The sequence below is a fragment of the Accipiter gentilis genome, chromosome 18 (genome assembly GCF_929443795.1).
Source record: "Accipiter gentilis chromosome 18, bAccGen1.1, whole genome shotgun sequence".
In the NCBI taxonomy this organism is placed as follows: domain Eukaryota; kingdom Metazoa; phylum Chordata; class Aves; order Accipitriformes; family Accipitridae; genus Astur; species Astur gentilis.
The window spans coordinates 24208406-24221371 of NC_064897.1; the positions used below are offsets into that span (position 1 = coordinate 24208406).

The 12966-nt window shown below is 39.5% G+C and overlaps 1 protein-coding gene across 2 annotated transcripts in view; it reads left to right on the plus strand.

Moving 5' to 3' along the window:
* The first annotated feature begins 774 nt into the window (after positions 1 to 774).
* POLR3B (RNA polymerase III subunit B) overlaps positions 775 to 12966 on the plus strand; it is a 79751-nt gene continuing 67559 nt past the window's right edge. For both annotated transcript variants that reach the window (XM_049822176.1, XM_049822178.1), the window contains exons 1-9: positions 775 to 891; positions 2220 to 2252; positions 4702 to 4758; positions 4846 to 4910; positions 5407 to 5482; positions 8757 to 8857; positions 10383 to 10474; positions 11675 to 11792; positions 12804 to 12912. In XM_049822176.1, coding sequence (XP_049678133.1) covers positions 820 to 891; positions 2220 to 2252; positions 4702 to 4758; positions 4846 to 4910; positions 5407 to 5482; positions 8757 to 8857; positions 10383 to 10474; positions 11675 to 11792; positions 12804 to 12912 — 723 coding nt within the window. In that variant the 5' untranslated portion in view covers positions 775 to 819. The remainder of the gene's footprint in view (positions 892 to 2219; positions 2253 to 4701; positions 4759 to 4845; positions 4911 to 5406; positions 5483 to 8756; positions 8858 to 10382; positions 10475 to 11674; positions 11793 to 12803; positions 12913 to 12966) is intronic.

Sequence of the window (12966 nt, forward strand, 5' to 3'; positions counted from 1 at the left end):
AGTGATCTGAAATGTTGCTACTGTCATGTTTAACATGGGCCAGGATGTGTGGAGCCCAGAGCAAACTCAGTGAACTTTATTGATGCAGAATCTGAGCCAGAGCAGATGTGTGACCAAGAACTGTTTTCACACTCTGCTTTTAAAATGTACTTAGCAATTACAATATGTGAACTGGCAAAAATTTACTTCCACAGGAATGTGCAAAGATCACTAATGTTTAATCTTCAACTGGAGAAGATGAGTAGTCCCCTATTTGACTAAGATTTTGGTGTCTCTATAGCACTGCCACAAAGAAAAAAGTCAGTTTGTAGGTGATCCAGCTACAGCATTCAACACTAAGATCGGAAAAAGACAACAGTAACGCTAAAAGCTTATCCTCCACGCATCTTTGCGCGCTAAAAATTGTAAAAAAACCCCAGTTTGTACCCTAATGGCTCTGCGCCCTCCTCTCTCACCCCCGCCTGCCTGCTGCCGGCGGTGGGGGGCCGGGTTGTGGCGGCAGGGGCGGTTACCAGCTCAAGGATTCGGGGGGGAACCCCCCAAACCCTGAAAGGTATTAAAATCCCCTACGAGGAGGCAGGGCGTTGGGAGGGGGCGGTCTGGAGAGCCCGGCCGGGCAGGGGGAGGCCTGACCGCCCTTATCAAAGCCCCCGGCCTCCGGCCCGTTCTCGTCTGTGTCTGTGTGTGTGGGGGGTGCCTGTACTCCGTGGGCCCGGAACCTTTGGGCGCCGGGCCGGTGCGGCGGGAGGACGCGTTTAGCTGTGACACCGCAGGTCCCTCGCCCTCAGCCTCCCTTGCGGCTTCTCTGCCGGGCTGGTGATGGAGGCGCTGGCCACGGAGCTGGGGGCTCTGACTCCGGAGCAAGCGGCGGCTCCTGTGAACACCGTGGAGGTTAGCGGGGGCGGGCGGCAGCGGGGATCGACCGGCCGTTGCGGGAAGGGGCGACGGGCCCTCCCGGAGGGGAGCGGGGGTGAGGTGAGGTGAGGTGGAAGGAGACCACCTCTCTCCGCGCATGCGCAGAGCTCCCCCCCCACCTGCCTGCGCAGGTGGGCGCGGGGGCGTCTACGGCGCATGCGCGGCGCCTCGGCGGGGCGAGGCGGGTCTGTACCTCAGGGAGCTGAGCTCGCCCGCCTGAGGGGCGGCCGCCGTCCCCCCGTTTGCCCGGCCTGTATCCTGCAAACGCGAGCAAAGAGGTGTTTGTTCTCGGCGTCGGTTCCTTTAAAGTTTGCTAATTGCCTCGCGTGGGTAGAGGGAGGAGGCGAAGGCCGCGTTTCAGGTCTCTTTGGCTGGGCTGGGCTTTTTGTGTAGGAAGAGCGTGTCAGAAATGGAGCCCGAGAGCCCCATGCTGTGCTTTGCCATGAATTCCTCTACGTGCTCCTGCACTGTGAGGGGCAGCGTTACACCGCAACTATAGCATGCCATGTACTTCTAAATGCTGAGTGTCAAGCTAAGACGATGAGGTGCTGATGCTCTGTGACTAGTATAGTGTACTCTCCTCTGGATCTAGGTGATTGCAGCCTTATTCTGTGCTGTCTGGTCCTCCTCACTTTCGCCCTCCACCTGCATCTCTCATCCCAAATGTGGGGTGGGCTCACCATGCCATGGGGGGAGAAGGTGGGGCTGATACAGGGTCATGTTCCCTGTGATCATCAAAGAATAGAAATGGGGAAAAGTTTGTAGGAACCTTGATATGCTTACCCTTGTCAGTACTTTGTTTAGATAGTTTTGCTAATCTTTGTAGGAGTTAAGGTACTGGTAGGTTTTACAGAGACTCGCGTCTGCAAGTGCTGCTCCCAGGACTGAGATTCTTGCATGTATTTTGTGAAGTAAAAGTTGTAGCAAGTCTTCCCTTGCCAAGAATATAACCAACAGTGTTAACAGGACAAAAAAAAGAAGTTATTTGTACTTAAACGAGAACACGGTAGTAGGGAATTTTCTAAGAAATATGTATTCGCACATAAGTTGCTTTTAGAAAAGACAATGTCCCATTGCGTCCTGAGTAAATACAGCATAGTACATATGGCTTACCAAGATGATGCAATTCATCTCCCTGTTTTGTTTCTACTCATCTAGGTTGGCTTTAGACAGTCTTTTTTTTTAGTGGATCTGATTTTAAATAATGTTACTGTCTAATAATTAAAAACAAACAAAAAAGCTCAAGCATCTTAGATGTTTGGTCACTCTTTGGAAAGATATTTCAAACTGGTTTTTGTTTCCAGGAAAAATGGAGACTTCTTCCAGCATTTCTAAAGGTTAGTGTTATGCACTCATTTCATGGCATGAACACTTAGTCTTCTTTCTAACTTTACATTACCCTCTTCTAACTTTTGCTGTTTCCAGAATACCTGTCCTCACCTTCTGTGTGGTTTTTGCGGGTTTTTGTTTGTTTGTTTGTTTTGTTTTTGTTTTTTTCAGTTCCATGCAATTATGGGTAAACTTGTTACACAGATTGGTTTCTTGGTTAATTTACAGATTAATTTGTGGAGACATTGTTTTAGAGCTCTGCATTTTTGTATGGCTGTTCTCAAGGAACAATATATATGTAATGTTTCTAGATTATTTTACTGTTGTAGTGTCACTCAGAGACCATATTCATTGTCTATATAAGACTGTAGTGTTAGGTTTGTAGTTGTCTTTGTCATGGGAAGCATATAACCACAGATCTGGGTTCTGCAAAGGCTTAAATATAGGTATAGCTTCCCTCGTGAAGTCAGATCTTGACTGAACTCAAAGATTACTAGTGTCTTAATTTCAGTGCTACTCATATAATCTGGTATTAGTTGAAGGCACAGTTCTATATAAAATGCCATTGGATGTAATAACAGGACTAGTTGGAACTGAGGAAGGAGAAAGGCAGTAATGAAATGTATCATAAAGGCAACAGGTAAAGTTTGTGATATACATAGGTACCTTCAGGGAATTGCAGCCACCTCTGCACCCCTCGTCAGTCTTCAGAAATGTTGCCCACTTCAGCAAGGTTCTTTTCTGCCTTACTTTGTTAGTTCCTATCCTTCCCACTTTCAATACCTGCACTTCTCTTTTTGTTGCATCCTTTAGTGTTTGATCCTAGCAGGAAAACAAAGTTCAGAAGTCAGTTACGGATTGTGTACGCGTTCACTTTGGTTGAGGACTGTGAAGATGCTTCAGGGCCCTAATGAATCCTGTTTTTGTGTCTCTCCTAGCAACCACATGAATTTCCATCATGAGCTTGAGCTAGTGATATTGTCTGAATTCTTGAGACTGTGAAAAAGGGAGGGCTGCTGATTGTGAGGTGCAATTTACTGTGTGCTTTATGCCAAGTGTATCCATCCCGCATTATTTCCAGCTGGTGAGCCCTTTAAACTCTAGGGCTGCTGATGGTGGTCTGGCCTTTCTGTTGCATGTTAGTTTATTTATGCCAACAGTGATACAGTTATACAAAGCTGATGTTGTGCATTACAGTTTCTATGGTGGATTTTTCTTTCAACAAAGCTGTAGATATTGCCTCATAAAAATTGGAAAGAACTACCAGCCTGATTTCTAGACATTAATAAATCCATAATATTTTCTTGCCTATATAATATGACATGCAATGTTTTTGTAAATTAGGGAAACTCTTATCTAAAGAGTTTTTCTCTGGAGTCATTCCTCCTTTGTCTTAACCCATCAAGGCTTCACTAAACAGCTGGATTTGTCATTCTAAGCTTCACATGTCTTTCTAATAATTGCAGAATGAACTATTGCCTATCATGCAAACGATATAAATGCATCTGTTTTCTGTATGAAGTTTTAAGTCTTGTAACGTGTTAGTTGTTATGGGATGTTTCAAAGCTTAAAGCCCTCTGTGAGCATGTAAGCATGTGTCTTGATATCAGCTAGCACTCCTTTTCAAGGCTGGATTTTGCACTGTAGTTAGGGTAGTTACACCTTTTATTTCTGCAAACACCAATCTATTAAGAAAATGAATGCTTCTTTTAGTATTCCTTCAAGCCAAAATCTTTCTTTTTTTCTGTAATCCCAGATCATTTTACTTAGTATAACCTCCCTTCTTTTGATTGCTCTGGACACCTTAAACTCAAATCCTTGAAAGGTACCATATCAATTCATTACCTGGGGGAACAGGGTACTGTTTATTCTGTGTGATATTAACCCTGGGCATGTTCTCTCTCTTCCTGCCTACAAATCAAACTCAGATTTCTTATGAGTGTCCTGCCCTCCTGTGACTGTTTCCTTGCTTATTGACTTCTCTCTTTCACATCCCACTTCTGTTCTGTCTCCCCTGTCTCATTAGCCCTCCCTCTCATTCTTCTTTATGCCAGCAGCTCTTGTTAGGGTGCAGACAACTTCTTTCTCAAGTAGCACGTATAGTTAATTATACTATAGATGATTAAAATTATTTCAAAATAATGGCAAACTGATAAAAAATTTTGACTTGCAATGGCACTTGTTTGTTTATATGAATTTCAAAGTCTATTGGGTGTTTACTTGGTACAGTTACTGAATTACTTTTCTGACTCAAAGAACAATGATAGCTGTGGTATAAACCTGGAAATGTACAGTGTAGAACCTGACCGATTGTCCAGGCAGTTCTCAGAAGTTTGCCAACTGAAAGAATTTAGCACAGAACCAAAAGCACTTATAAAAGCTTGTATCTTTATTTCTGCCTTGTGTGATTAATGTTACTGAACCTAATTTTATTCGCTGCATGCATGTATTTTCCAGGTGAAAGGACTTGTGAAGCAGCACATAGACTCATTCAACTATTTCATCAATGTAGAGGTATGCTTTCTTGGTGGGAAGGTAGTGGCTCTTAGTACTCAGAAAAGGCACATGATTCTATTTTTTTATTTTTTTTTTTCCCTCCAGATAAAGAAAATCATGAAGGCCAATGAAAAAGTTACAAGTGATGCTGACCCAATGTGGTACTTGAAGTAAGCATGAAATGATTTCCATATCAGTAGTAGCATGTGTACTATCTCATGGGTTTGTTATTGGCTATAAAATAGCCAATGGCTGTATAGGTATAAATCAAGAGAGTATTTTCCATGACTTATCTCTTATTTGGAGCATTGAAAGATGGGAAGATTTAAAGAATAATCATGTGAAGCAGACTTAATAGCCAGCTGTTAACAATAGCTTATGTTACCATTTTTTTGTAATTTATTAATCTCAGATGAAAGATGGGAATTTCTTTTTGTCTATTTGCAAAGGTAAGTTGGGGTTTATTGCATGCACAGTTTAAATTTTAAATAACTAGAACACAGCTCAAATATACGGAGTTTCTTTGGGAAGAATCATTGCTCACTATTAATCAACTTAAGTTCATCAAAGTAACATCATTTTTCAGTATATGTAGAATTTTGCTTCCTTCAGGTTACCTGAAAAATATTTGGCTCTTTGCTCATTTTGGAACTGTTTGTTTTACAGGTACCTCAATATCTATGTGGGTACTCCAGATGTGGAAGAAAGCTTCAATGTGACACGACCTGTATCACCTCATGAGGTATTAATGTTTGCATCTGTCTTTGATCTTGGGAATGTCTCCGGTAGTAGCTGCATGTAACTTTATTTTGAGTACGTGCCTGCTGCATTAAGTGATGCAATGCATTCGACCATCACTGTATAAAGAAGCCTCAGAGATTTAAACATGATGTAATAAATGTGACATTTTTTTCTTTTACTTTTTTCTGATGTGCAAATGGCTGTATTCAGTGTTTCATGGTAGCCGTATTTGAGTGGGTTTCCATGAAAGTAGTGAAAAGTACTTCTCTTGCTTAATCTTGTTGCTCTGCTTGTGACAGAGCTGAAGTCCTCACACTACAATGTAGTGTTCTTTGTTTTTATTAACTTCTTTTTAATATTAGTCCAGCTACTGTCTGCACCATAGGTCACTTCAGTCTCCCTTTCCCTTCCAGTCTTCTTTGGGAATGCATCTCTCATTTTTTGCTCACAGTTTTTAAGTCTGAGTCATAGAGCAAACATGAAAACTGTGAGCAGAAATGGATGGAAGTTGATAAAATAATAAGAAACTGCAAAAGAGTATTAACCTTATGGGGAACATATTTAACTTCCTTGCACTGCTGTAACCATGTAGGTTAACAAATGGATTGTGTACTTCTGGAATAAAGATGCATGTTGGAGAATAAATGCTGCTGTGACTGACATCAGAGTCTGTTGCTTTTGGCAGGGTATAGGGTAGATTCTGTACATATAAGAAAGCAATAAACTAAGATGAGGTTTGGACCTTGCAGGATTGCTTCCAGGTATCTAAAGCCATTCACTTCCCTTCAGAGATGGTCAGGAACAAAGTATTCCTCTCCTGCTGCTATTCTTTGAGATTTATACCACTGCAACAGAGATAATGACAACGTCTTTTTGGCCTCAGAATGGGAACTGAGCTTGAAACTTGCACCTTTTTTCCCCCATTTACCTACATATAGCCTGTTGTCAACCTAATAAATCAGTTCATATATCAGACACTTTTTTCCTTGCTATATAGACTTGATACTTGGAAGTTGGATTGTTGGTGGTTTTTTTTCATGTAGTGTATGTGGCACACTTTAGATTCTGTCACAAAACACATTCAGTGCTTTGGAGAAATTCTGTTTAAAAAGCCATCTAGTGGCTGCCTCTTGTGCATAGCCATGTTTTCTGTCTCCAGTGACCTGACTCAAATCTCATTTAACTCGATGGAAAGATTTTAAGTAAGGCCAGTAATTCAGCCATCAACAGTGCAATTAGATGTAATACAGGACAGTTCATGGATCTCACAAATGTGTAGCTAATGTTAAATCACTAGGTACAAATGTGCACAAAATGCAGTGGGAAGTATTTTCTATGTATGAATGAAATTGCATGCAAAAAATTGTTTGTAGCGAACAACTCGTATTGAAGAGTGCAGGTATTAAAATGCTTGCTTACTATGTAATTTTAAAGTATATGAGCAGAAGAGGGCAAAATAAATGCTTCATAGAGCATATTGACCTTTAATTTAGAATAAACTATTTTTGCATCTCGGGTATATCCTCATTGATGCTTAATGCTAGTGCATCATTTCCTTTTTCTTTTTCAGTGTGTTACATGCACATGAAGGCCACAGTTATTTTCTTAAATAGGATGCTGATCAGATCAAACCAGGGGTGCAATTTAAAAAACAAAAAATACCAAACAAAACAAAGAGATTGGATACGTATGAGTATGTCATTACATTTCTCTGTTAGAGGCTTCCCAAAGACACCTAAAATGATCAGATTTTCATAAGGGTCTTGAGTATTTTACCTATTTTCAATCAAATTTGGGAGTTGTTATATCCTTGGTTTCCTTGAAGATCAAGTTATGCCTGTCTTTGATCTCTAAGTGTCTAATGTAAAGAGAAGTTACATCAAAGAAGGTGATACAAAAATACAAATGCTGGACTATTACAGTATGTAATTACAAAAATACAAATGCTGGAATATTACAGTATGTAATTCTGATTTTATATCTGTGTCTTGTGTGGACAAAGCACGCACAAAGAATCCCAAAGCCTTTTTTCCCCTAAGTAATAGCAATGAAGCTGTCTAACTCTCCTTCTTATGCAGTCCTTATGGAAGTTTCATCAACTGTTCATACAGATGAATTTAAAGTAATTAGAATGAAATATTCTCAGTTACTTTTAAATTCAATGAAAGTGCTGGGAGCATAATGGGACCTAGTTTCCTACAAGTCACAGCTTGAAAACTGCTGGTGCACATCAGTATTTTATTACTAGGGAAGTGGTTTACTTTTTAATGTGGAGAGAAGGAGCATACAGTTTGCAATGATTCTTGAGGCATATTTTTCCATACAGTTGCATCTTCAATGCACAGCACAATCTTAACTGCCTTTTATTAATGCATAATCAATACACTGAAAGACTACAGAACCATAAATGTGCAAGTCTGAATACTGATAAATCTGTAATCCTGGAGCTCAGAGGTATAGAATGCTCAGTGAGGTCACAAATGACCTGCTGTGAGTTGCTCAGTTGTATTCAGCAAATGCAGTAAACCTTGTCTTGCATGAAGATACGCAATACCTTAAGGGCTAGCAACAGAGTCATAGAGTGAGGCTGAGGAGAGCAGACCAGAAAGATTGGATTAGAAATGATTGAGCCTTGAGCTATATAATGTCCTATATATGTATATCCTGCTTCTCTTGCTATCTGAGGAATGTGCAAACAAATTCTGGGAATCTTTACAGGAGGGGATGCTGTAGTGAGGCTTCTGTAAGTCATCTTTAGAAACGGTATCATACAGTGAGATTTTCTCATTCTATTAATAAGGTAGCACAGTGTCTCTTTTACTCTTGTGTGTTTACCTTCTATCAAACTTCATATGACAGCACAACTCTTCAGCTGTTGAGAGTCTTCTTATAGAAAAGTCCCTGAGCTGAGCACTGCTCTCAGAGCCTGTGGCATAGTATGGTCTTTGTGTCAGCTCTGCTGATTAGGCCTGTTTGTTTACTTGAACAGTTTAGAAGTTGTGCTCTGCAGTGCTGTCATCTGAAGGCACAGATCCACTGGCTGCTTTTGAAACATCACAAGAATTTTATTTGGGTTTTTTTTGTTTTGTTTTGTTTTGTTTTAAACTGGAGACTCTGTCAAACATAGTTCAGGTACCATGAAGAGCTTGGTCAAGCTTCACTTTGCTTGATTTCTTTGTGAGGACTTACAGGAGGCAGGGCAAACATGGGATGTTTTAAGAGAGACTTTTCAGTTTGTAAGATAACATCTAACCATGTGACTGTTCTCCTTTTAGTGCCGCTTGAGAGACATGACTTATTCTGCCCCGATTACAGTGGACATTGAATATACACGAGGTAGCCAGAGGATCATACGCAATGCATTACCCATTGGCAGGTAAGATACTGTATGTTGAGCTTCTGGTATTAGTTTTTATTTGCTGCTTTGTTGGGAAGAGTTTTTACTGCAAAATAAACATGGGCTAACCTTGCTTCCTTGTTAAAAGAAACAGTAAGCATGCAAATCTTGATGAACAGCTCTTCAGGATGTGATTGTTAGGTTCTGTTACAAGATTTCATTTTGCAAAAGCTTTTGGAAATCTGTCTCCTTCCGAAGGATGGATGATGTCTATGTTTGTATTGATACAAAACCAAAGAGGGAAATATATGAAAGAATACTGGATCTGCAGGTTGCATTATTGCAAAATGAAAATAATCATGTTTGCTTTGTAGCCAAATTACTCAGTCTTTCATACATAATAAGTAGAGATGCATCTGTGGAAGGTGGATGGTAAAACCAGCAAAGCAAGCTTTAGTTCTTCTGTACGAGGTTAATCTCTCTTTTAAAATTGGTTTGGTTTAGAGCCAAAGCTGAGCTTTGTGGAAAAATGTGAGGATTTTTTTCTGGTTTTTTTTTTTTTTTTTCTAAAGGCTGTCAAATGACTTGAGGTTATTAGTATTGTGAAGGATATGTGATTTCTTAAAGAAAAAGTAGTGTGCCTTAGGGAGAAAAACAAGCTCTTAGCCATACCAAAAGGGCAAAATACCTCGCAGTTCTAGAATTTATTGAAGGCAAAATTCCATTTTAAAGGCAATAAAGATGTTTGTCTTTTGTAGACAAGGTTTCTTAAAGACCGACCCTGCTGGCTTTAAAGGTCAGTGTCTTACAGAGATTGTTTACTGTGTCACTGTGCGTCTTACCAAAGGTAGAATACTGGCAGGAAAGAGAAGATAGGTACCTAAGGAGCTACACTTCTTGTAGTGAAGTTTTAAGCTAGTATATAAAAAAAATATACTTTAACTCTCTTTTTAATTCCCTAAGCATGGAAATTGTTTTTAATTTATTGGAATACTTTTCCACCACTTCATGTTGCTTCACAAAATGCTTGCTGCAGGCTTCTATACCAAGACACCAGAGAAATCAGAGCTACTACTGGGGAAACTTCATACCTAGGTTATGCATTAGAGGCACTATCTGTCTGCAGCCATAATGTGTGCTTGCTATGTGGGAAATCAGATCTGAACTAGCTTTTTCTAATTAAAACTGGTAACAGTGGATCCGCAATGGCATGTTCTTCAGTGCAGACTGTACCGGTTTTGGGGACCAGGAGTCTTTGTACTAGTAATCATTGGTCTTGGTGACAGTGCTTGTCATGGATGCCTGTAGTAGCTGCATAAAAATTAAATAGGAAGTCTTCAGTCTCTGTCAGTAGATGTCCATTTTCAGGTCTCTCTTTTCAAACTGCATATTCAATGAAATAAGGTGGGATTAAAGGAGAAATGTGTTGTTCATAGCTTGAATGTATTCTAATTACCTTACATGTGTTTTCTCCAGTTTGTTCAGCATGGTTTTTGTTCTGAATTTGACTATTCATGTTTTTCTATCTGAATCTAAAGTAAAAGTGTGCCTGGTTTTCTTGCAGAATGCCTATAATGCTGCGTAGCTCTAATTGTGTTCTTACTGGGAAAACTCCAGCAGAATTTGCCAAACTTAATGAATGTCCTTTAGATCCAGGTACATTTGCATTCATGTTCTTTTTTCACATCTGTGCTTTTAGTTTTAAATCTTTTTCAGCAAAGAAATACCCCATTGGTATGTTTCCTGCCACTGTGAATTCATTGTGGGAACTTCTCAAGTGTATGCTTGTAACCAAAAGAAATCAGCAGGCTTTTGAAGATAGTAAGAAATGGTTGACAGCATGGAATGTTTGTATTTGAAGGTGGAGTTTTCAACCAGAAAAACAGTACACCAAAATTTTGAAAAAGTTGAGAACTGTATATAGCATTGTAGAGTGATGTGTTATATGGGAACAGAGATGGGGTTTGTTCATGAAAATGAAGAGGTTCAGGGGAGAGTGGAGTATAATGGTGTCCTCCAGAGCAGGCACACTCATTTATTGACTTTTGTAAAGCAAGAATAAAGTATAACATGATAATATTTGAAATGTAGAGAGAAGATGAAGGGTTATAACAAGCAGCTTCTTTGGTTTTTATCTGCAGCCTTTGAAGCATGCACTGGATGTGTGCTGTGCTTGCATGTGATGGCAAGATACAGTGACATGATGTGCTGTGCTGGAGAAGCATTAATAGACAGCTACAATTTAAGAGAGGATTCTGTCGTGGCTTGTGCAGATTCCTTGTATTGTCTTAGATACAGCAAGGGCATTAAAATAATTTTTTAAAAGTAATACAAAAGAAATTTCTCCTGGAGTGCTGGAGAGATCAAGTTGGTAGTTACAGAAGACTTACTCTCTTACTCTCTTTATTTGATATGAAGCATCTGAAATGGCCAGTTCTTTTTTGATGTCCTTATGATACACTCTTCTGACAGGCAATATTTTTACCTAATTTGTAGAACTAACAATTCTGTAACATCTTTTAATAAGTATGGTTACCTTAAGGTTTGGGGTTTTTTACAGCTTTGCAGTTTTTGGTCTGCCTGTCCGAGTACTTCCCAAATAAAGTTTTAGAGCCCAGATACTATGTGTGAGCCTAGCAAAAGTTCTGTTTAGTCCAGTGGAACATTTTCATAGTTACCATTGATTCCACACAGAGTTTGTTCTTTACTCTTTTAAGGGAGAATTTACTCTCCTGTTTTGTCCTTTGTGTACTTACTCTGTTTACTTTCTAATAATTTATATTCAAAGGCATATTGAAGGAGGTGAGTAAGGTGCAAGGGTACTGACATGCAAAATCTTTCTTTTCTATTGAATAGGTGGCTATTTCATTGTTAAAGGTGTAGAAAAAGTCATCCTTATTCAAGAGCAGTTATCCAAAAACAGAATCATTGTGGAAGCTGATAGAAAAGGCACAGTTGGCGCTTCTGTTACCAGGTAAGTGCCTGCAATTACATACAGGAGATAAAACCAAAGCTTTAAAAGTTCATTGTTGTAGTTGAAGTAGCCACATAGTTTTCTTCCTAGTACAGTTTAACAGGAAAAAACTAGACATTCATGCCCCTCTCTTGCTACTGTCATTTTGTACACTAAAACATCAGTCCCAAAGTCAGTACAGTATTCCCACAAAAATCAGTGGGAGTTACTCATACGCTTCAGGATTCATCCCAGACTAGAAAAAGCAAGTTCTAATTTTTAACATAACAAAGTGCACTTCCTAATTGATGGTGTTTGGTCTCATTTTGCCTCAAGTAACATGGACATTACTGCAGTGGAAAATGGATGTAACCTTTTGTCTGACTCTCTAAATCAAATTGGTGTAAAAGTTTTTAAAGGCAATTGAGAAGGAAACAAAAATCAAATATTTTTGTACTCCACAATTTATTGAAAATGGCACGGTAGTCTAAATTTGGCCTTTTTGTTGGAGTTTTATTTACATTTTGTTTGCCTTTTGGTTTTGTTTTTAAGCTGCATGCTGGTATAATACGGTGCTTGTCACTGTTCGGTGTGAGGGCTGTTTTTTAGTTCTCCACAGGCCTCTCACATCTCTCCTAGCTCCTTGACTGTTCCACAGTAAGCATAGATGAGGCTAAATGTACAACACAGAGTACTGTTATTTCATTACTGTTGTTGCCACAGTACCTGTGCACAGTTTGACCTTGCTGGTTATATCCAAGTCGATGATAAAAGCATGCGAAGATGATTTTGAAAAGTACAGGCTTCTACTTGCTTATGTTGAATATTGACCTTCCCCATCATGGGTCATAATACCCTATTACCTTGGAGTTACAGACTGATGTCTGGCTGTTTTAATGTAATTTTCAAAAGAGGTGAAATTGGGATTAATTCAGCTGAAAGATTGCTCAAGCTTGATAAGATTTATAGAGAAGATTCTAGGAATGTCAGTGCAAACTTTCTGTTGGACATAATATTTTTTTTTAACTTCAGTTCCACTCATGAGAAGAAGAGCAGAACAAATATGGTTGTGAAACAAGGAAGATTTTACCTCAGGCACAACACTCTGTCAGAAGATATTCCCATTGCTATCATATTTAAGGTAATACAGCTGTTGGTTGTAAAAAATAATAAAAAAAAGCAACAACAACAAAAA